Source organism: Mobula birostris, chromosome 3 (genome assembly GCF_030028105.1).
Source record: "Mobula birostris isolate sMobBir1 chromosome 3, sMobBir1.hap1, whole genome shotgun sequence".
In the NCBI taxonomy this organism is placed as follows: Eukaryota; Metazoa; Chordata; class Chondrichthyes; order Myliobatiformes; family Myliobatidae; genus Mobula; species Mobula birostris.
Genome location: NC_092372.1, coordinates 189,426,021 through 189,451,570, shown reverse-complemented (window position 1 = coordinate 189,451,570; position 25,550 = coordinate 189,426,021). Strand labels below are relative to the sequence as shown.

Here is a 25,550-nt window from a genome sequence, read left to right as displayed (position 1 = left end):
ACATCACTCTCTTTCCAAGGTCATCAGCACTGGATGTGATACTCAGTGTATGATCACTACTCCTATTGATTGTACTGAACTGGTAATGAATCTTACAGGCTTGATTGATTGCATTGGATAGACATATTTAATATCAGGGTTAGTCAGAATCCCAGGTCTCTTTCACCTCTTATTTAGTTTATTGCAACACAAGCAAACCATGAAAGATTTACAGTACAGAAAGGATCAATTCTGTCAATTATTTCTATTCCAATAGTGAAATAGCTCTCCAACCTATTTTATCCTTCCAGCTTTAGATCTGTAGCCCTGCAGATAACAGCTCCTCACAACACTTGAGTTCAGATAAAACACGCCGAGGATTTCTGCCTTTCTCATCCTTTCAAGAAGCAAATCCCAGTCCCCTCCTATCCTCTAGGTGAAAAATATTTCCTTTTCTCTAGACTAATCTTTCTACCAAATATTTATCATCTATGTCCCCTATTTTTTCTCTGCCAAGGATTTCTAATTTTATGCAAATCCAATTAAATTTACCCCTTGCCATCTTCTGTTCTGAAGAAAACAAGCCAAGCTTATCCAATCTTTAAACACAAGAGATTCTGCGGATGCTGGAAATCTATATTAACAGATAAAAATGCTGGAGGAAAATATGGAAAGGAATAAACAGTCAATGTTTCTGGCTGAGACTTTCACCAGGCTCTATGAGATGGCTTGACTTTGAAGAGTATTTTAATGAAACCCGGAGTTGCTGGGAGTCAGGTAAACCCCTCACTTAGCAGACCAAAAATGAGATGATAGGTAAAATAAAATGATTGGAAAGTAATTGACACCTTTTCATATGAAGGATCTTGACCCGAAGCATCGACTCTCCTTTTCGCTCAATAGCTGCTGCCTGGCCCTCGGATTCCAGTGTGCATTCTTTTGTGACTCCAAAATAAAATGGTTAGTTGTAGTTAGTGAGCTGAGTGTTCATCTGCATACTCACATCCTCAAAACAGTTGAAGACTGAGGTTTGAAGATTGTAGCCAGACAGGAACTTGGACTTCTAAATTGTTGTTTACTTACCCGGTTATTTTACAGGTGATATTTAAATTGAGTCTGAAAATTTATTCTAGTACTTTATAGCATAGAAAACTAATAAGATAGACCTTGCCATTGATTTGTTTCCCTTTCTGAATAGAGCCAAGGCTTTCAAAGTCCCCGTCCCTCCCTTCTCTACTTGAGACTCAGATGATCAATAAATTATTAAATTCCTCTCAGTTTCTCTCTGTCTGTGCTTCGGGTAGATACAGAGTAAAGTACAGAGTGAAAAAGCTCTATAAAACCCCAGTTATACCATGCTTGGAATATTCTGCTCAGTTCTGGTTGCCTCATTATGGGAAGGATGTAGAAGCTCTAGAGAGGGTGCAGAGGAGATTTACCAGGACGTTGTCTGGATTAGAGAGCATGTCTTATGAGGATAGCTTGAGCAAGAAAAGGCTTTAGTTTTTGGAGCGAAGGAGGATGACAGGTGATTTGATAGATGAATACAAGATGATAAGAGGCATAAGATTGAACGGATAGTCAGAGATTTTGTTTTCCCGGGGCGGAAATGGCAAAAACCAGAGGGCATAATTTTAAGGTGATTGGAGGAATGTATGGGTGGGATGTCAGTGGTAAGTTCTTTGCACAGAGAGTGGTGAATGCATGGAATGCCCTGGCAGGGGTGGTGGTAGAGGTAGATACATTAGCAGCATTTAAGAAACTCTCATATAGGCACATGAATGATGGAAAAATGGCGGGCTATGTAGGAGGAAAGGGTTAGAATGACCTTAGTGCAGGTGAAAAGGTCATCACACCATTTTGGACCAAAGGCCAGTACTGTGCTGTAGTGTTCTATGTTCTAAATACTGTTGGGGATTTATTAATTATAATAGCTTTAACCTTTTTAAGACCATTCCATTTATATCCAAATCATTCTTTGGGAATGTCATTTTACTCCTTCTGCTTCTTCCCTTTCTCCCATGGTCCACTCTTCTTTCCTATCAGATTCCTTCTCTAGCCCTTTGCTTTTTCCACTTACCTCCTCCCAGCTTCTTACTTCATCCCCCTCCACCACCCTCCCCCCAAATCTTCTTATTCTGGCTTCTTTCCCCTTCATTTCCAGTCCTTAAGAAAGGTCTTGGCCTGAAATATCGACTGTTTATTCATTTCCTTAGATGCTGCCTGACTTGCTGAGTTCCTCCAGCATTTTGTGTGTGTGTGGTTCTGGATTTCTGGATCTGCAGGATCTCTTGTGTTTACTCTTGCTTGGAGAATTTAGAATATTTACTCCGTTAGGCTTCTCCTCAGTTTTGAGACTTTTTTATAACGTAACATAAAAAGTATAAACCGGATTTGGACCATTCAGCTCCTTATGCCTGCTCCACCGTTCAAAAAGATCATGAGTGATATTTTATCTCACTGCCGCTCTCTTGCACTAATCTTATTTTTGGTGATTCCCTTGTTATCCAAGAGCGCTTTAATTCCTATCCTGAGTAAACTTAGTGTCTAAGCATCTACAACCTTGTATGATAGAAGCTTTAAAGCTTCACCATTTTTAATTGTTCAGCATCAGATGCTGTGGAGTTTCCTTGATCTCTGTGTTAAGAAAGCCCGGAAACAGTAGATTCAGGTCCTACGGTTAGAATTCCATTTGTAATGTGGGGAATGGACACTGATCTTTTAGAATGTCTTTCAATGCTCTTTGGAGGGAGTGTTGCTTTTTAATTAAGTAATATTATTAAGCTCTTTACTAGAAGGGATCATTAGGGTTAGAGCAAGATCATTAAGCATATTTTGGAAAAATGATTACCAGAGTGTGTTTCGTGTAGCCAATCATTGTCTAAAAGGTACATCTACATAAGATAATATGTTACAAATTTCCCTTCCTGGGTCATAAGTTTCTCAATACCACCTATTTTGCAACTGTGCTGCAAACAAAATTTATTTGCTGGTGCAGGAGGAGGCAGTACTCATTTAACTTGTGCTTTCGAGAAAATAATATATTCATAGCACACCTTTACTATACAAATGGTGTACACTTCTATACAAATGGTAAGTAGGTTGGATCATTATATTCATTTTAACATAGTTGGCACTGTACACAACTAATTCATCCGTAGACCCCACAAGACAATCAAAATAGGTATGGTTCTGCTTCACATCTGAACAGAGCTATTTTACAAGAATGGGGTCAGAAATTAGGTTTTTCTTAATTCCAATCCTGAAAATCTCATGTATTTAAATGAAAGTATAAGGACTTATCCATTTTTAAATAACAGTAACGACATGGTAATGTCAGTCAAATAATCTGATCAAGAGAGAAGTTCAACTACCAAAAAAGATGCAAAGCAAATTAATACATCAGGAAGCCTCTGAGCTGGAACCCAAGCTGGTAAGTCACTAGTTGAGATGGATCAGTAGGAGGATGAACATAATTCTTGATCCCAGAGTTTCAAGGTTGGGCATTTCTATTTGTTGGTAGTTATACTCAGGTTCCTTACAGTTGTCATAACCAGGGGAGAGGGTAGTTCCCAATACCTATTACAGGCTCCTAATGGCTTGCATCTCAAGTAGCCTCTGACAATGAAATCTAGCTCCTGGCCTTCATGTGTGGCTTAGCTACTAAGCCCAGCGGAACTGTTTCTACTGACAGAAGGGGAAAAGGTGGGTTACTGGCACCTTAGAAACAGCCACTCCAGGCAGATGGGCCTCATTAGCCGTAGCTGGCAACTCATCGAGGAAAAGTAAAACCCCGATTTCAAACCTCCACTGCCTTGGGGCTATAGCCATTCATGGGGAAGGCTTTGGGAGTAAACCCCAATGAAAAATCCAGAGCTGAAGTCCCTCAGGCAGTCCTACATTGAGTTCAACGCTGATTGGCAACTCTTGCAACGCTGCTGGTACTAAACTGTATTTGTCTATGCCATTCCTTTGGATTCATCAGTTGCATGGAGAAGGTGAGCCTGCTTTACTGGCGCAGCTTGCTCTCCATATTGTACTGTCCTGGCTTGTGGTACTGCGCCAACTTAGACAGCTAGGGCGTAACATCCATGTTCAACGCCGACCAACAGAGGCCCCTCAAGTTGTACTCAAGATCCAGGTGTTGACCTCGGTCTTGGGTGCTAGAGATTGCAAGGCCAAGTTCAACTGATGGCTGAATTAAAGCAACTATGCAGGCTGGAGACAAAGACTATTTCGTCCTCATCATTTGGCCTATCTATAGTTCCCTCACAGAAGATCCAATTGGCTCGGACTTTCTATTTCCTTTACTTTATGCAGGGGTCAATTCTGCTTGTTGACCACTCTGCATATAAAAGAATTCTTGATATCAGAATTAAAGTTTAGTCTTCTGCTATTCTGAAGCTGGTATACTGATGGTCAGTTAGATTTCAGTAGAGGGAGGGGGCCAGTTATTACTTAATCCAAGCTAACACTAGAAGTATTAAAAATAAAGTGATAAATTTTCATAAACATTTCATTCTGTGAAATGTTAATGGTGCATTTGCATTGGTTGTATGAACTTGTGCTTTGAGACCACCCCTTGGCAGTGATCTTATACTTTTTTGCTCCACCCTGCTTGGACTGATATTTTACATGACATTTTCATATTTAACCTGGAATCTAATTAAATTTTACAATCTAACTGGCTTGTAGGATTTAATGCTAATTTTGCCACATTGGAAGTGGACGACCAAGTCAGAGTTTTAACTCAAAGCTTCCTGTAGCCATATCTAAAGTTTCTGAGTTTGATAACAATATTCTACAACATTAAAACATTTTCATTCAACACCATACAGTTTGCTTCTAAAGTGCACAGCCTCAATCTGAGGTAAACTAGACATTACTCAAAGGTCTACAAAGGAAATACGTTCACAGACACTGACCACTATCCAGTTGGCAAGAGTTGTCATTTGCCATTTCTTTACATCAGGAAGAGCAACATCACAGATATACATGACATAAATTCCTGGAGGAAAAATTTCAAACACTGAACTCACAAATTCAAGTATGGCAATCAAATGTACTAAAGCACTTTTTTCTCTATCAAAATAAATAGAATATTTGAAATTTGACACTTCAATGCAGATTTTAAATTAGACAATAAAGTTTTCACAGAGCTTGAAGCACAGATCTTTTAAGTATTTGTTTTTCACATCAGCTAAAGAGAATAAGCCTTAATTATTTATTCTTTTGTACATCGATGAAATTTGCAGACACCTGGACTTTTACAATACTCAAAGCTTTGTAAATAGAGACCTTCATTAGTGACAACCACAATGGTGGAGGCTATTGGTGTTTAATGTGTGGCTGCAAAAATGCTTTTAAAGCATCGTAACAAAATATCTAAATAGATTTCAAGGTGCTCTATTTACTGTGAGAAGATTGTTACAGTACTTAATGCTTTAGTACAATTTTTCTGAAGAATGACATATTGTTGATGAGTCAAAACTTTCAACAATATTAGTGAATGTCTAATTGCATTAAATAACTTGTAACGTCCATAATTCCAGATTGGAGTCTTCAGCTCCAGTACCTGCAGCAAGGGCTAATATCAAAGAAGACTAGTTTGGAGGAGGTAAACAATGAAGTACATTCACACAATAGCAACATCTCCATTGAAATGGGCCCGATGACTTGCAGTTACAGGTCTTGCCCAAGTCGTTCTATTTCCTCAATGAGGAAATCAATGTCTTCTTGTGTGGCTGCTGGGTTTGAGATGACCATACGGAAGAAATTAACTTTGTCACCTTGGGGCTGGTAACTTACCATTGTGGTCCCAAATGTCATCATTCTAGTTTTAATCTGTGGAGCCACCTAAAACAGCAAACAAGAAGTAAGAGTTTCTTCCTTCTGAGGAGTCCGAACACATTTAAGCAAATAATAAACAGGAGGAGGAGGAGCAAATCATTTGGCTTATTGATACAAGAGGTTCAGCAGATGCAGGAAATCCAGAGTAACACACACAAAATGCTGGAGGAACTCAGCAGGCCAGCAGCGCCTATAAAGAGCCAACATTTCGGGCCAAGACCCTTTATTCCTTTCCGTAGATGTTGCCTGACCTGGTGAGTTCCTACAGCACTTAATTGAGCCTGCTCCACCTTTCAGATCTTGGATTCAACTTCATTTTTCTGCCTGGTTTCTTAAACTGCAACCATCCTCCATCCTCCCCCCCCCCCCATAAAACCTATCTACCTCGGTCTTGAATATACTTAATGATAAGTTCCTCAACTCTAAAGGTACAGTATTCCTCAGTGTCAGAACCCACACGAGGTGAAATGCATCCTCCTTTCAGTCTTAATGGGCGACCTGTTCCCCCCCCCCCCAATTGGAAGACTATACTCCCTAGTTTTATGTTTTTCAGCTGGAGGAACTACACTCTTAGCATTTACCCTGACTAGCCCTTTTCACCATAGGTAGCGACTCTGAAGATTTCAGCTGCTTACATATAGATCATGCTTTATCCATTACTATGTGACTGACGTAAAGTCATGGGAGCAGGAGGTGGATGGTCATATGAGCAGCTGGTGCGTATCGCAAATCCTGATAATGTGCCCACTGATGCTAGACAGTATCTGAAGAGTATTGATAATGGCTGGGGTTTCCTGTCTTGTAAAGACACTGCCCAGAAAAAGGCAATTCCAAATCTCTTCTGTAGAAAAATTTGCCAAGATACAATCATGGTCATGGAAAGACCATGATCGCCCACATCATACTACATGGCACAAAGTGAACAAATATATTAGAGCAGAGTATGTGGTTTAATAGAATTAAATAGAGAATATGGTTTAATGGAATGCAACACTATTTCCTGGTGTTCCAAAATTGTATGCAAATGTAGCTGGATCTGTCCACTAGAAATTGTTGTAAAACACTGGTATACCTCGTTTCTAATGAGGTACATAAGGCTCATCTGTCATAATGCAAATAAATGTAAGTATATGTGTAAAATCAGTTCTTTATAGGATCATATTTAACTTAATGGAAAGAGGCATCACCCAAAATGGACTAGAAACCTGACATTTTGTTTGTCTTAATACAAGATACACAAACGTTGGCTTACTTTCATCAGCAAGCTCCTTCTCTCTTCATTATCTGGTAAATGTCGAATACTATGAGGCAAGTACCAGAAGCAGACATTGGTGTGCTGTGGCTGAACAACAGAAAGAGAACAAGAAAGGTCATTTACCCCAATTATAAATGATTTCAGCGTTGCAGGATACATTCTCTCCACATTACATAATAATTAAATAATTTGCCTTTAATAGGTTATATTCAGTTTCCAATGTGCTGATCAAACGATTGCACGATGTTTATCTGAGTCTCTTACAGATAATGGACTGGATTCTGCTACAATGTTGGTGATAGTTCCATAGGTATTATAGTACTTTCAACTTGTGATGTTCAAAGGGTCTTTGACTTCTGCTTCCCACACTACAACATAGAAATCAGAGCTGTGTTGATTATCACACAGGCTCCACTGTCCTGCCCTTCCCAATGAGCTCATCAGTGGCAATCCTCTATTAGTAGGGTCCTTTTCACGACAGGTCACACGAGTGAGTTATACATTAATTTAGATGGGTAGCCAACCTTCAATTCAAATAAAAGTTTAGTTTAAATACTTCTTTTTACTTTATTTCACTTTATATTTATGTCATTAATTATTTTGCAATGGCTTAATATATTGAATTGAATTGACTTTATTTCTTACATATTTCACATACATGAGTAAAAACCTGTACGTTAAGTCTCCGTCTAAATGTGCAATGTGCAATCATAGTAATTTATAATAATTCATAACAGTCAATGTAATATAGAGCACACTCAACTCAGTGTGAGTTCATCAGTCTGATGGCCTGGTGGAAGAAGCTGTCCCGGAGACTGTTGGTCCTACCTTTTATGTTCTGGTACCGCTTCCCAGATAGTAGCAGCTGGAATAGATTTTGCTTGGGGTGACCTGGGTCCCCAAAGATCCTAAGGGCTCTTTTTACATACCTGTCCTTGTAAATGTCCTGAATCATGGGAAGTTCAAAACTACAGATGCGCTGGGCTGTCTGCACTACTCTGGGCAGAGTCCTGCGATTAAAGGAGGTACAGTTCCCATACCAGGCAGTGATGCAGCCAGTCAGGATTCTCTCAATTGTGCCTCTGTAGAAAGTCCTTAGGATTTGGGAGTCCATAACAAACTTCCTCAACCGTCTGAGGTGAAAGAGGCGCTGTTGTGCCTTTTTCACCACACAGCTGGTGTGTACAAACCACATGAGGTCCTCGGTGATGTGGATGCCGAGGAACTTGAAGCTGTTTACCCTCTCAACCTCAGATCGATTGATGTCAATTGGGGTTAGCCCATCTCCATTCCTCCTGTAACCCACAACCAGTTCCTTTGTTTTTGCGACACTGAGGGAAAGGCTGTTTTCTTGACACCACTGTGTCAGAGAGATGACTTCTTCCCTGTAGGCCACCTCGCTATTGTTTGAGATAAGGCCAATCAATGTAATGTCGTTGGCAAATTTAATTAGCAGATTGGAGCTGTGAGTGGCGATACAGTCATGGGTATACAGAGAGTAAAGGAGGGGACTCAGTACGCAGCCCTGAGGGGCTCCTGTATTGAGAGTCAGAGGGGTGGAGGTGAGGGAGCCCACTCTTACCACCTGCTGGCAATCTGACAGGAAGTCTAGGATCCAGCTGCACAAGGCAGGGTCAAAGCCAAGGTTTCTGAGCTTCTTGTTGAGCCTGGATGGAACTATGGTGTTGAATGCAGAACTGTAGTCCAAGAACAGCATCCTTATTCCCCAGATATTTATTAAAATATATGATTCAATCTATTCCTTTTATAATTTTTATAAGTGTGCTTAATTCCATTTAAACTTCTTTTATATATGATTGAAGATCAGACACATTTAAATGCAATTAAATTTTCTTTGGTAATAGTGAACTGTCAAAGACCATCAGTTAGTAACATGAGAGACTGAAAATGATAGAATGTAGGTGATTTTTTTGTCTCCACAAATGTTATATAAAGTAGAAAATCTTCAGGAACACAGGAGTGATGCCACACTGGAGCCTCAAGTTCTACCCTTGCATACGGATAACCATTTCCTGACTTGTTAAATCTGTATTTTGTTTAGCGGAAGGTTTACAGGTTTAAACATTAAAGCCTCATATTAGAATTGCAATTGTTTTTATTACAGGAGGAACGGTATGGGTTGATATATAATCCAAGTAAGAGTGCTTAGAGCTACTGTAAGTATTTCTCATACATATCATCATGGATGAAAAATAGTTATCTCTAACCACTCACTTTTGGATTGGTTGACATTGTGTCAAATCAAAATGGCCAATGCAGTTATCTCATCCGCCTGCCTCTCAAAGGCCAATCAGTAAGATCACTGGTAACTCCCTTTTAGTCAAGGTCGACCATAGATGTTGCGTCCCAGCTGCCTGCGTTGTTTGTGCAGCGGCGTCTGTGGCCAATGAGACCACTGCGAGGGTTGGAATCAGAAGACTATGAAACAGCTCTGTGGAGTTAGAGGTTGTTGGAAGGCAGATTTTTTAGTTTAGGTGTAGCCCAGTAAGATTAACTTTGAAGAATGAGAAGCAGGTGAAATGGTAAATGGTGTTCCCAAGGTTGATGCTGACTCAGCAGTGGAAACAATACACAGATGAGCATAACATGAAAAAAAATCTCCTCTGTTTTACTGTCGCTTGGGCTTCATGTGCTAACAAAACTTTGCAATACTTTTATCTTTTATACTCTCCATTAGTTAATTTGTTTTTACATTTGTGAAACATCAGATACTCTTCTTTTTCCACCTTAGCCATTGAAATCGAACGTACTTTCCCATCAAGCACCATTTTGTATCCTTCTCTGTTTTTTATTTTGTTGTACAAGTAGTCAGATAGGTCCAAACACTTGTCAATCTGTGCCTCAAAACCCAAGGTACCCTGGAAAACAAAAAAATGAAGATACAAGGGAGACTGAAGACACTGCAAATCTGAAGCAACATACAAAAAAATGCTGAAGGAACTCAGTAGGTCAGTCAGTGCCTATAGAGGGAAAAGAATTATTGATGTTTTGGGCTGAGACCCTTAAACATCAACTCTTAACTTCCCTCTATAGTTACTGCCTGACCTGTTGAGTTCCTCCATCATTTTGTATGTGCTGCTACAACAAAACTTGAAATAAACTTTTCCATCAGTTAGCTATGATGTGAACATATCTTCAAAACTTTTTTGGAAGTTATCTGCTAATCTCACCCTGAGAAAGTAACACAGAAGGCAGGTCCAGAAGTTTTACAGACATCTCACCTATTCTAACTAATTCTTATTCAGCCCTTTACCATAGTAATCCCAGAATAAACAATGGACACTCACCAGAGCTGAAACCAATTCAACAGAAGTACTTCAGCCCAGAAAATCACATTGATTTTGTCACAACATCACATTCGTTCTGTCCAAATCTATTAAAGCACCTTGATGAATCATAAACCTCTCACCTATTATGCATGCCTTGATCTGAAGGTGCTAGAAGCTAGTTGAAATTAAGTGTTCAAGCGCAGCCATTAGGCCTTTGACATAGTGTAGGCAGGGGTAATTTAGACAGCTGTTACATTTATACAAATTAACATAGTTAATCTGTTTATCAGTGACGAATCAGGACTCCAATGCCCTTTATACTCATGGCCAGTACATAAAATGTAGTTGCAAACTCTGAACGAAAAACAGAACTTCATTCTGAATTGTATTAGTATTAATCTCAAAAAGCAACTGAGTACTTTATTTTCTTCTCATGATTTATCTTTTGTCTTCAGCGTTTGGTAAGAATATATCGGCAAATTTAGCCTGAATTACCTGCTCTCTCAGTAAGTTACCCTTCTTGTTACTATAGAAACCATAGAAAAACTACAGCACAGAAACAGGCCTTTTGGCCCTTCTTGGCTGTGCCGAACCATTTTCTGCCTAGTCCCACTGACCTGCACATGGACCATATCCCTCCATACACCTCCCATCCATGTATCTGTCCAATCTATTGTTAAATGTTAAAAAAGAACCCACATTTACCACCTCATCTGGCAGCTCATTCCACACTCCCATCACTCCCTGTGTGAAGAAGCCCTCCCCTAATGTTCCCTTTAAACTTTTCCCCCCTCATCCTTAACACATGTCCTCTGTTTTTTTTCTCCCCTTGCCTCAGTGGAAAAAGCCTGCTTGCATTCACTCTATCTATAACCATCATAATTTTATATACCTCTATCAAATCTCCCCTCATTCTTCTACGCTCCAGGGAATAAAGTCCTAACATGAGACATCAGAAGAATGGAATGATATCCCATATTATTGCCAACAAATGCCCTGTCATTTGACACAGTCTGCTTTTACAGACATTTGGCGTGTAAGGTAAAGTGTAAGAGTACAGGTTTGCTCACTGAAAATGATCATTGTGCAAGACAGCTGGATATAATGATAAAGCAGATACTCAAAAGAGTGGAACTGATGGGTAAGTCCACTGTGGGTGACCAAAATTGGTGACTTTGAGTGACCGAGATGGAATTAAAGCATATTACTTGTGCCTGACTGTCCTCCACTTCCTGTATTTCTGGTGAAAAATTCCTGCTTGGATTGGTAGAAGTTGCTGTGGTTTCTTTCACACATCCTTCAAGAGAGTTACTCTCTTTGTAAATTGATAACTGTAGTGACTGTTAGCACTGTATCACGCTGTGACACATCTAGAGAGGGACGAAGAGGTGAGTTTAAACAACGTAATGTGGTTTTTAGAATCAGATGATGCTTCTTTGTCAGTGTTGCATGTTGAGAAAACCCACAATGCGTGACATGCTCAGCAGGCCAGACCTTAGTGATAGCATTAAAAAAACTGAATCAAAAACCACAGGTGGATGATTGGCAGAACTGGTCACTTCTTTGGTTTTTCCCTAATTAAAGAACAGGCCCTTCTGACCCAATGAGTTTCTCTGCCCAGCAACCCAGCTATATAACACTAGCCTAATCACAGGATAATTTACAATGTCCATTTAACCCACTAACTGGGACTGAGGGAGGAAACCGGAGCACCCGGAGGTCACAGGGAGAATGTACAAACACTTTACAGATGATGCTGGAACTGAGCTCCAAACTGCGAAACACCCCGATCTGTAATAGCGTCATGCTAACTGCTACGTCACCATGATGTGTTCTATGCTCAGAACAGGGAACATTACAGTACAGTACAGGCCCTTCGGCCCCTGATGTTGTGCTGACCAGTTAAGCTAGCCTATGATCAATTTAACCCTTCCTTCCTACACAGTCCTCAATAATTTTTTATCAGCCATGTGCCTATCTAGAGAGCTTAACATATCTGCTCTACCACTACCCCTGGCAGGGCATTCTACACACCCACCACACTTACTATATAAAAAAAAATTACCTCTGATATCCTGCCTATACTTTTCTCCAATCACCTTAAAATTATAACCCTTGGTATTAGCCATTTCCATCCTGGGAAAAAGTCTCTGGTTATCCAGTCGATCTATGCCTCTTATCATCTTGTCCACCTCTATTAAGTCACTTCTCATCCTCCTTAGCTCCAAAGAGAAAAGCCCGAGGTCACTCAAGCTTTCCTCATAAGACATGCTCTTTAAAATGTCTCTAATGTTTTCTCATGAAAACTCTCTAAGTTGCTTGTAAAGAGACCAATAACAAATGCAGATCACCAGTTGAAATGCTTACCTTAGCTCTCCACATCAGCCACAATTTAAAAATATCCACGTGTCGCCCACACTGCAATGCCTTATCTCCAGTGTCGTAGGACAGATCATAGTGTTTGTCAGGTTGGAAGAGGTAGCAGGCGTTCATCTGATTACAGCTCTGCAACAGTCCCTGCAAAAAGTTCAATCAAGTGTGAAGATAGGTATAACAGATGAAAGCTTGGAAAATAAAACAAAATCCAAAAGCTATTCATGAATACGGGTCTAAACAATAAAGGATTTTAAATGCGCAAACACGAGGAATTCTGTAGATGCTGGAAATTCAAGCAACACATATCAAAGTTGCTGGTGAACGCAGCAGGCCAGGCAGCATCTCTAGGAAGAGGTACAGTCGACGAAACATCCACTGTACCTCTTCCTAGAGATGCTGCCTGGCCTGCTGCGTTCACCACTAACTTTGATGTGTGTTGCAAGGATTTTAAATGACAAGGTGTTTCTACTATTCAGTAATGGCTGTAATTGTTTTTGCAATTCATTAACTCAGAGGCTGTTGATTGCACTTTAAGGTCAGAAATATGGAAGTTCATTGATTGCACAATGTTCAACTCCATAGTGGCTTTGCTACAATGCATGCACGCTGAAAACTGAACTTAAACAAAACTCAGACATTGAATTTTTTCAAGACTGAGATAGTATCAAGAAGAAATAAAAAAAAGAAAAGGAGAAGCAGTTGGTGTGAGTTGGGGGAGGGGAAGGTGAAGATGGAATTAGCTGTCTCCACTTTTACCATCCCTTCACTCCATCTTGCTCCATCTGCCTCTTTATTTTGTCTGGCTTCAGCTATCATCCACTATCTCCCAAGTCCCCCTTCCCCTATCAGCTTGACCTGCCTATTATATTTCACCCTTCCACAGTCCCCTAATCACCTCGGTCTCCTGTCACGCTATCACTACTTTTTATACTGATTATCGCTCTGAGACCTGATGCAGAGTTTTGAAGCAAAATGTCAACAATTCCTTTCCCTCTGCAGATGCTGCTTGAGCGAGTAGAATGTTCGTGGCTCTCCTCAAAGCAGATGCCCTCTAATGCAGGTAACACCCTTGTGAAACTCTTCTGCACCATCTCCAAAACCTTTACAACCTTCCTGTGATCCGATGATCAGAAAGGCAGACAAAACTCTCAAAAGTGACTTCATCTAAGTTTTATACACCATTGACTTAACCTGTAAATTTTATATTCAAAGTCCCAAACAATAAATGCAAGTATGCCATATGCCTTTTTTAAATCACCCTATATCCTTGTGTTGCCACTTTCAAGGAGCATGGACCTGCAGCCCAAGACTCTCTGTACATCAATGCTCCTAAAGGGCCCTGCCATTTACTGTATACAGCTGTATAAAAGTATAGCACAGAAACATGGCTTCGGCCCATCTAGTTCATGCCAAACCATTTGAGCTGCCTACTCCCATCAACTTGCACCCAGATCATAGCCCGCCATGCCCCTACCATCCATGTACCTATCCAAACTGGTCTTAAATGTTGAAATCAAAATTGCATCCACCACTTATACTGGCAGCCCATTGCACACTCTCACAGCAGTCCGAGTGAAGAAGTTACCCTTCATGTTCCCCTTAAACATTTCATCTTTCAGCCTTAAACCATGACATCTATTTGTAGTCTCACCTAACCTCATTAGAAAAATCCTGCTCGCATTTACCCTATCTATAGCCTTCATATGTTTGTATACCTCTATCAAATCTCCCCTCAATCTTCTATGTTCTAGGGAATGAAGTTCTAACTTATTTAATCTTTCCTTATAACTCAGGTCCTCAGTCTTTGTAAACATCTTTGTAAATTTTCTCTGTACCCTGTCAATTTTATTTACATCTTTCCTGTAGATAGGTGAAGAAAATTGTATACAATACCTTCATTCTCCTACACTCTAGAGAATAATGCCCTAACCTATTCAACTTTTCCTTATAATTCACATCCTCAAGTCCTGGCAACATCTAAATAAATTTTCATGCACTCTTTCCTGTGAGTAGGTGACCACAGCTGCCCACAATACTCCAAATTTGGCCTCACTAACATCTTATACATCTTCAACATAACGTCCTAACTCCTACATTCAGTAATTTGATTTATGAAGGCCAAAAGCTAATGTACCAAAAGCTTTCCTTATGACCATACCTGTCACATGATCTACCTGTGATGGCATTTTCAAAGAATTATGGACCTGTATTCCCATATCCCTGTTCTACCGCACTTGTCAGTGTCCTACCACACACCATGTAAGACCTACCCTGGTTGGTCCTACCAAAGTGCAACACCTCACACTTATCTACATTAAATTACACCTGAGATTTTTTGCTCATTTTCCCAGCTGGTCCGGCTCCCGCAGTTTTCCTTGCTGTCCATTAAGCCACTAATTTTGGTGTCATCTGCAAATTTGCTGATCCACTTTACTACCTTATCATCCAGGTCATTGATATAGATGACAAACAACAGTGGACCCAGCACCGATCCCTGTGGCACTTCTTGACCAAACTCCCATGTGAGAGCTTGCCAAAGGCCTTGCTAAATACTTCCTGTCACATTTGATCTCCAAAAATGCAACACCTTACACTTACTCCATCTACCATTTTTGGGCCATATTTCCTACTCATCTATGTCCTGTTGTAGCTTTCAACTACTTTACTCATTATCCAAGACTCTGCAATTTTTGTGTCAACCACAAAATTGCTAACTAGCTCACCACATTTACACTGAAGTCATTTACATATATCACAATGGGGAGGTGGAGAGCTGGAGTTGGGACACAGAGGTAGATATGTGATATCTCCTGTGGTCCCTTCTCTCTCTCCTTCCATTTCACATTTGATCCTTCCAGTTTTTTCCCCTTTCTATAATCTCCCATCAGTTCCCTATTACTCATTTTTACCCTTTTCTCCTCATGGTTCGAACCACTCACCGTATTTCCTCCTCTATCTGGCTTCATCCACTCTTCACTTCTCCCTTAATGGTTCCCATTATCACCTTCATTACTTATCAGACTTCAGAACTTCCAGTCTTTGTGTCCCCATCTATCACCCTCTGGCTTCTGTCTCCACCTTCATCCTCTCCTCTCCTTCTTCATCCTCACATTTTTTTATTCTTGTCTGCTTCCAACTATCTGCCTCCTGCCTTTTTCTCCTAACTCTGCCCTTCTTCTTCCACCTGGCTCTATTTGTCCATCATTCTTCACCTCACTTCCACTCATCTACATCTTACTGGCCCCTGAATCAGCGCACCCCACTTCCCTTTGTACCAGTTATTTTCACTCTCCACTCTCAGTCCTGATGCAGGGTCTCAATGTAAATTATTAACTGTTCCTTCCCTGCTCAACTTGTTGAGTCTGGCAGCAATTTCTTTCATTTGAAGTTTGAAAGCAATCTCTCAATCAGCACCAGTGGTGAAGACCAAGAAGGTTGGGTCAAGAGAGGCAGTGAATCGCTTACAGGACTGCTTTGAGTTGGTGGACTGGACAATATTCTGGGATTCATCACCGAGTCTGAATGAATATGCCGCAGTTGTCATGGACTTCACCAAAACCTGTGTGGATGAGTGTGTGCCTTCAAGAACATATCAGATATACCCAAATCAAAAGGAAAACTAAGAGGTTTGTAGTCTGCTGTGGGCTAGGTCTGTGGGGTTCAAGACTGGTGATCCAGTACTATACAAGAAGCACAGGGTATGAGCTACTGAAGGCTATCTTAAGAGTGAAAAGACAATTATAATTGAGGTAAGAGATGGAATCAGATGTATGTCAGCTCTCACAGGGTTTGCAGGTCATTATTTCATACAAAGCAAGACCTAACATTATGAATGGCGTTGATGCTCCACTCCCAGATGAGATGAACCCATTTAACGTAAACTTTGATAGGGGCAGTAACACTGCACCTCTGTGAATTCCTGCACCATCTGGTGATATTGTGATCTTTATCTCAGTGGCCAATGTCAGAACATCTTTCAAGAGGGTAAACACTTGCAAGGCGTCAGGACCCGATGGAGTACCTGGTAGGGCATTAAAAAAACCTATACAAAACAACTGGTGGGAGTGTTCAAGCACATCTTCAATCTCTCAATGTTGCATTTGGAGTTACCACCTGCTTCAAGGGAGCAAGGCGACAATCATACCAGTGCTCAATGCCCAGCATGATGAGTACCAACAACTATCACCCAGTGGAACTCACATCTACGGTGATGAAGAGAGATTGGTCATGGCTAGAATCAACTCCTGCCCAAGCAACAACCTGGACCCACTGCAATTTGCCTATCACCCAAATAGGTCTACAGCAGATGCAGTCTCATTGGCTCTCCACTTGGCCTTAGATCATCTGGACAACAGTAACAGTTATGTCAGACTGCTGTTTATTGACTACATCTCAGTGTTTAACAAAATCAAACACTCAGTTCTAATCAAAAACTTCCAAAACCTCAGCCTCTGTACCTTCCTCTGCCGCTGGATCCTTGACTTCCTCACTGGGAGACTACAATCTGTATGGATCAGAAATAACACCTCCTCTTTGCTGACAGTCAACACTGGTGCATCTCAAAGATGTGTGCTTAGCCCACTGCTCGACTCTCTCTGCACCCATGACTGTGTGACTAGGCACAACTCAAACACCATCTATAAAGTTGCTGAGGACACTATTGTTGGCAGAATCAGATGGTGGCAAGGAGGCATGCGGAAGTGAGATAGACCAATTGGATGAGTGGTGTCGCAGCAATAACCTTGCACTCAACATCAGTAAGACCAAGGAACTGATTGTGGATCTCAGAAAGGGGAAGTCGAGGGATCACACACCAGTCCTCATCGAGGGGTCAACGGTGGAAAGGGTGGGAAGTTTCACATTCCTGGATTTCAACATCTCTGAGGATCTATACAATTGATGCAATTACAAAGAGGACACAACAGCAGTTATATTTCATAAGGAGTTTGAGGAAAATTGATATGTCAACAAAACACTCAGAGATTTCTATATATGTACTGTGAAGAGCATTCTAACTGGTTGCTTCACCGTCTGGTATGGAGGGGCCACTGCACAGAACTGGAAAAAGCTGCAGAAGGTTGTAAACTCAGCCAGCTCCATTGTGGGCACCAATCTCCCCAGCATTCAGGATACATTCAGAAGGTGACACGTCAAAAAGGCAGCATTAATCATTAATGACCCCCATCACCCAGGATATGCCCTCTTCTCAGTGCCACTATCAAGGAGGAGGTATAGGAGCCTGAAAGCACACACTCAGTGTTTCAGAGACACCTTTTTCCCCTCCGCCATCAGATTTCTGAATGGACAGTGAACCCATGAACTCTTACTCAGTATTTTTCCCTTTTTTTTGCATTGTTTATTTTTTATGTACACTTACTGTAATTTATAGTTTTTATTACCATGTATTGCAATGTACTACTGCAGCAAAACAAAAGATTTCATGATATATGCCACTGATCTTAAACCTGATTCTGTTTCTGAGTGAAAGTGTACAGCTTGGGAATGGGCCCTTCCCCAACATGTCTGTGCTGACAAGGATCCCAATCGATGCTTCTCTGATTTACTCACATTTGGTCTGCGTCCCTCTATTCCTTTCCTATTCAAGTAAGTGTCCAAATGCCTGTTAAACATCATGCATATGGTCTACTCCTGTTCCAATGTCTTATCTTCACAAATCTGTGGCACATAAGTCTTCTCCATTGAAGTACGAATTAAAATTCTTAGGGTAATCTTTAAAGTCAGAGTATCTAAAAATAACACATCCAATCCCCAACAGGAATCTACTAAGCTTGTTAATGTGCTAGCCATATGGGACCTTTATCCTCGTGGAGAATCTATGCAAAAGAGGAGTATGGTAATTCTGAAAATCCAACCCAGTGCATGTGTGTGAAACAGTGCAAAAGGAGCAAAGTTTAACAGTGATCGGAATCATGACTGAGGACAACTGGATGGATCGGGAGTTGGGACACAGATGAACAGCAGCAGCAAAATGGAATGTAAAATGGCAAGAAAGGAAGAAGGTTGGATTATGGTGAAAGAGAATGAATGCTTAAGAAATCAGGAGGTAAAGAAGTGTGTGATAACAAATGGAAAGCAAGAAAAAATACCAGATAATCATATGAAGAAAATTGAGTTGCATATCATAAAAAAGACAATGAATTTTAAAATTTGAACAGATTGAAACTTTTGGGAGTAATTGAACCGAGTGAACTAAGAACCCAGCCTTCTACAGAATACCTTGATTTTTACAGTTTAAGATTTATAAGAAACAAATCTGTGTATTAAAGACAATTCTAACTCTCATCTATCACAATCCAATAATATCCTGATGTTTTACATGACAAAATCAACAGAACATTTGCTGATTAGATATTTGCATTAAAGAGTAGGTGTACCCAATAAAGTGATCATTGGCTATATTTCTTTCTGTGTCACTGACTGCAGAACAAGGACAGAGAACCCAGGTTAATTTTAAGATTAACAGCTCACTTGGGTATTTGCTGGTCAATACTAGTGCTTCTACTGCCACTCTGGAAAAGACACTTAATGACAACACAAAGCAAAAATTACATCAGGAGACATCATAGTCAGTATCTGTAAATGGGATTTAAAGAGATAGTGGCACTATTAATTCACTACCAATGAACTTGCATGAAAAAAAAATGGTCCCTACCTCTTCTCTGACTAGTAGAGCCGAACACTGCAAGGGAACTCCCATCATCTTGTGTGGATTCCAAGTAACAGAGTTCGCCCTAGAAATAAAGGTATCAACTGTATTTATGAAAAGGGGATAAGAAATACTATTCAATCACCTTAGAGCTACCATTCTGAATTTGAAAAGTACATAATTAGCAGTTAGAAATGAAAGCAGGAGGAGCAGACGTGGTGTCTCCCCTTTGAAGCTCTGAACACTCAAGGCTTACCAATACTGTATTAGGCCACCATGGAACTTATGACAGAAGTGCACAATAATACATAATTATATTTTAAAATTTGGCTGAAAATCCATTGTGAAGACACAAGTGGATTTTAACTCTTGTAATCTACTGGAAATTATGAGTTAAAAAGCAGTGGAGGAGAACTTAAACACTTCTTTCCCACCTTGCTGTGGTTGATACCCACCAGGGAACTGTAGTGTTCAATCTTCAAGAAGGGCCCAGGGAGGAGCTAATGATCTGACTGTGGCTTGAGAAAACATCTGTGTTCTTTTTTCCTACCCCTGTGTGAGTCTTTCTATGGCCACCAATGGACATTTTGCCTGGAGGTCTTGAAAGCAGACATCTGCCTCCCATTGACATTTTGAGAACAGCATGTTGTTGCACCTCCAGCAATTACAATAGGGAAGTTGCACCAAAGCCTTTTTCTATCTGGCACATCTGGGATATCCAAAATAAAGTCTAAAAAGGCCTTTAATTTCTGCAGACCTGATTCAACTTTTTTTAAAATATTCAACAGCTTTGCCAGGGATTCCTTTAAACTGCCACCAAAATGAGAGACTGAGCATAAATCAGCAGCAGACTGTGTGACAAGTTGTGTCACCAGGTCTGAGAAAGTGGCAAGAGCATTCATTACCTCTCAGTTCCACTTAACTTCCAGCGATGTTTTCTAGACATCAGCAAACCACCACCCCAGGCTGCCTGAATTAAAGTAAAACGGAGAATTAAGCAAGGTAATGCCAACATTTCACAACAGTTTAATGCAGACAAAATAATCTGCCAGTGGAGTCCTGATGCAGAGCTGTGATCAGAAACATTGACAATTTGCTTCCTCCCACAGATTCTGCTCAACCTGCTGAGTTCCTTCAGCCAGTTGTTTGTTAATGTGCCAAAGGGTTGACATAGATAATGGGCAGTGAGATCACTACTTAGCTAACTAACCAAAAAGGTCAAATCATGCAGATGCTGAAAATCTGAAAATAAAACACTATAAATTCTCAGCAGATTACATGGCATCTATGGTAGAAGAAACATGGTTAACATTTTTGACTGTTGATTGAATGTTAACTCTGCTTCTTTCTCCACTGATTCTGTCTGACCTTGGTACTTCCAACTCTTTCTGCTTTATTTCATCATTTTGTTAACTTTTGCCATTGAATTAAATAAGTTAAGAATATCTTCAAATGAGATACTATATTTTGAATTTTAATCAGAATTTTATTGAGATAGGTGGAGGCTGGGTGTGACACAACCTGGGCATCTACAATGTGAAGATGGTAAGGCTGCAGTTTAAAATATGAAAGTTGATGAAAGCTTTGTGAAGAGCTATCTTCCTACTGGAATAAGTGGACAGGATTAGGATTTGAGAGGAAAATGGCAAATGTGATCAGACACACTTACATCCACATGCATCCAGATCTTGTACTTCTGACATATGTCGGCAATGGCTGCTAGAGGGTCGAAGGCACCATACACTGTGGTGCCAGCAGTAGCATTCACAAAGAATGGAACAAAGCCCTGGACAGAATAGAAAAACCTGATTAGAAACTTACATGAGAAGGAAGTATGAATATGTTATGCTGGTGCAAACATATTCAGGAAATAAGCATATGTTATGCTGGTGCAATATTTAAATGATCAAACTAGCTCAAATCCCATCATGTCATTTGTGAAATTACAATGTTTAAATTCAGTTAAATTGGATTTTAAAAAAAACCTGTCATAGTAATGATGTCTGTACATATGTGGCTCCAGGCCTGTGTAATTTCCACTCTTGCTTCCCCCTCATTCCCGCCACCAAATGATGACCTAGCTAGCAACTTATACTGTAACCACTATGTTGAAACTGGAAAAGAATAAAACTGGATAGAGCTCTTATCAATGTCTTCAGCATTTAATGTGGAAACGGTAAAGTCTTGCTCACAAACATCTTTGGTTTGGTGCCCAAAATGGACAATCTGACAGTGACATCCTCAAAGAAAATTATCAGCAGCTGATGTGCCAGAATCCTCCATCACAATTTCACATTTAATAGGACCTTGATATGGAACCCACCCGACAATGTCTAATGACATTGGGTCATACATAGGCAGGGAGTTGTCTTCTCCAGCATCACTCACTCAGTTGATGAACCTGTGTTTTTCTATGTTGAGCAACACAGAGCGTCATAGGAAGTCATTCCTGCCTGTGGCCATCAAACTTTACAACTCCTCCCTTGGAGGGTCAGACACCCTGAGCCAATATGCTGGTCTTGGATTTATTTCATAATTTACTGGCATAATTTACATATTACTATTTAACTATTATGGTTCTAGTACTATTTATTATTTATGGTGCAACTGTAACAAAAAACAATTTCCCTCGGGATCAATAAAGTATGACTATGACTATGACTACGACTAAGAATGTATTCTAGCTAGGTGACTAAAATGCCATCGCCAAAAGTAGCTTTGCAACATCAGCACAGGCTGATACCTGAAGATTGGGTCTGCAATGGACAGTGAGTGAACCAACAAAAGGGATAAGCCTATTGAGCCCATCTCCTCACCATTTATATAATTGGTGCAAAATCCTTGTTAAGACAAGATCCCAGCTTCATACTGTGGACACCCTCCATCACATTGTGTCACACTACAATCTGTGCCAATTGGGATATGCTCATAATAGATAGGAGAGTTCAAAGCTGGGCACTCATTGGCATTGTAGACCAGCAGCAGCAGGTTCCACCACAACCTGTATCCTTATGTTAGTATTATCTTTCACTCTACCATTACCATCAAACCAAGAGATTAACCCTGGATCAATAGGTGTAGAAGGACAGACTGACAGAAGTAACACAGGTCTACATACATGAGAACTAAATGATTCTCAAACTAATGGATTAGATTGAAGCTTTCAGCACTGCTTGTGAAAAGAACAAGGAGCAGTCAGGCTTTCCTACTCCAACTTGGGATTTCTTTTTGCCGGCCTCCCTCCAGGAGTAATGGTCATCTTGGAATTAAAGTTGCTGGCCGACAGAGGACAAATTTTAATATTACATTTGTTATAGATGTAAAACTCTATGTTTCTTTATGTTATTCCTCGTTTGCTTTACTTTGAGGTATACAAGATATTAAGAGGCATAGATCAAGTTGATAGCCAGAGACTTTTTCCCAGAGCAGAAATAACAAATACAAGGGGATATAATTTTAAGGTAATTGGGGGAAAGTATAGTGGGACGGGGGAATGTCAGAAGTAAGTTTTTTATACAAAGAGTCGTCAACACTTGGAATGTCCTGCCAGGGATGGTGATAGAGGCAGATAAATAAAGAAGCATTAAGAAACTCTTAGCTAGGCACATGGATGATAGATAAATGGAGGACTATATAGGAGGGAAAGGTTAGATTGATCTTAGAGTAGATTAAAAGGCCTGTACTGTGCTGTATCATTCTATGATCTATTATATCTCATTCTCTGTTTAATCTAAATCGTGGCTCAGATCTGTTGGATTCTATCAACTGCTGAGATGAGACCAAGGATTGTAAGCACAGAAGCAGGTCATTTGGCTTTCTGTTTGTTATGCCAAACATAAACCAGTATCAATTGAACTAATTCCCAGCAAAAAGAGTTTATATATAAATTGACACTTCAGTAATGTGGTGACTACATATTTGTTTGCATTTAGAATAGACAGTCTGAAATAATCAATTGCTCCTTTGGTCAAACAATGGCCTAGAAATTCTCCCATCCAGTATACTATGGACAGAAATAGATTTTGTACACTCTGATTTATATCCTCCATGCACAGAAATAGATTGGGTACTCTCTGTGATTCATTTCTTCCATTCACATGTGGAATACATCAAAAAGCATTTAAAGCACCTTCTGATAAGATTTATTAAAACATAATTCAATGTCATCACACTGAAGCACATTCCAAGACTAAGATCTGCCTTGTCATAAATTAGGAGGACCTATTGTTACCTAGTTCATTGCCTTGGAGGCGAACACAGCCATTACCTTGCAGGCAGATTCTCAAGCAATCTTTCTCAATGTATGCCCCACATTCCTTGCCCTCATGTCAATGTTCCTGGAGGTACTAAACTCCCACTGACATCAGAACATGTGTCCAATAAACCCAAAATGCAATTGTCTGTTAGAACCCGACCAAATGCCTGAATTTTTCCATCACCCACAACACCTGATAGTGTTTATGAAATCTTCTGCCACTCAACTGATTGTGTGTCTGACCTTCATAACACTCAATTCTCAATTATGTTCTATATTCAGAGCTACTGACATTTGATTGTGGGCCTTAGTTCCCACCCATCCTCCCCCCACAACCCATAATGGTATTTCTGGTTAATCCTCACACTTCTGATCCCAAATGAAAAAAAAACATTTTTATTTGCTTACTTCTGGATTGGGGAAATCATGCAAAATTTCTCTCAGGGAAATGCATGTTTAGTGTTTGGAAATAAAGTAACTGATTTGCTTCAGAGGTGTTGGTAATTTAAATTGTATAGTTTTGAGCTAACAATAATACAACATATAGTTTGAAGTTAATGGTAATGTAAATAACGTATAAGACTTAGAAGGGGCCTTTATTTTGATCCTTTCCCTTTATGAAATTTTTATCAAAAGCTTCTATTAATAATCTGCCCCAGGGCTTTTACTATTCTCGAGATAAATGTCAGGATTTACGTATATTCATTTATTCACTCTGGTTTCCCTTTTCCAAAAACTGGAAGCTGCTCTGAATTCCCAAAATGTCTGAAAATGCCATGCAGGAAAACGTAAGAACGGCAACTTTCCAATGCATACCCAAGACATTCAAGTGAAGATTTATAAAGATGGTTGTGACTGTCAGAGGTGGGTGTTGATGCTTTTCCTGAGGAAAAGTATGTCTCCCATCAGTCAACAGAACCACTGCCCGTCCTATTACCTGTTCACAGTGAACTGGATAGCCATGGTCTGTCAGTCTCACTGGGTGGAAGGCTGGAGTTTTCCAAAGGGTAGGGGAAGTTTGTAGACCTGTTTAAGATTTGGGTGGTGAATCTGCTGGGACCAGTGGCAAGGGAGCAATCAATGGAGAGTGAGGGGTGAGGTGGGACAGGGAATGGGAGATGGAAAAGAGAGTGAAACAAATTTCTGTAGGTGGGGAGCAGCAAGGGATTACTGAAGGAATTGACGGTTGAGAGAGAGAGGGCTTGAGGCATATTTGTACTCTTCTGAATGTGTGTGGATAGATGATGAGTCAATGCTTAAATTAAACTACAGAAACTGGTCTTCTATGTCTTTATACCTTCTGTCATTGGAATAGGGCCACACCCTGCCATATGTATGTGGCAGCAAGTGTGCAACAACTACCCCATGCTTGAAGAAGTTACAGGTATGTACTTCCATTGTAGGGGAAGCAATTCATCCTTGATCCCAAGGTGCTGCCTATTGGACAGATCAACACAGCAGTATAAACCAGTCCCAGAAAGTGAATGCTAATATCTACTCATTAAAGCTATCTGGGCTGTTGAATCTTGATCCCAATCTCAATATTCACTCCTTAATCCTTGACTATATGTTATGTCCCTGTAAATATACTGACAGCTGACAGCTGACAGCTGAGTGCTCTGTACTGTTTTAACATCCACAGGAAGCTCATGCCTAATTTATAAATGTGCATAAGAAACACGCAATAGTTTTAATTGGGATTTTATTTAATTCAAAACATGAACTGACCTTTTGCTTAGCTTCAAGTATTCTTCTCTCAAGGTCTGATGGTATTATTTTCCCTCTGAAAATTTAGAAAAGCACAGTCACAACTTGAAATGTTGCTGCAACTCTGTAAATGGTGTTTAGCATTTTTGCATCTAATGTGAAAACAAGCCA

The 25,550-nt window shown here is 40.2% G+C and overlaps 1 protein-coding gene across 1 annotated transcript in view; it reads right to left on the bottom strand.

The window, feature by feature from the left end:
* Positions 1–5,661: 5,661 nt before the first annotated feature.
* gad2 (glutamate decarboxylase 2) overlaps positions 5,662–25,550 on the bottom strand; it is a 101,217-nt gene continuing 81,328 nt past the window's right edge. Inside the window, exons 9-16 of the mRNA XM_072254430.1 lie at positions 25,401–25,455; positions 21,087–21,203; positions 20,323–20,387; positions 19,424–19,502; positions 12,742–12,891; positions 9,856–9,963; positions 7,082–7,171; positions 5,662–5,835 (exon numbers count right to left, since the gene is read on the bottom strand). Of these exons, the coding sequence (XP_072110531.1) occupies positions 5,662–5,835; positions 7,082–7,171; positions 9,856–9,963; positions 12,742–12,891; positions 19,424–19,502; positions 20,323–20,387; positions 21,087–21,203; positions 25,401–25,455 (838 nt within the window). The remainder of the gene's footprint in view (positions 5,836–7,081; positions 7,172–9,855; positions 9,964–12,741; positions 12,892–19,423; positions 19,503–20,322; positions 20,388–21,086; positions 21,204–25,400; positions 25,456–25,550) is intronic.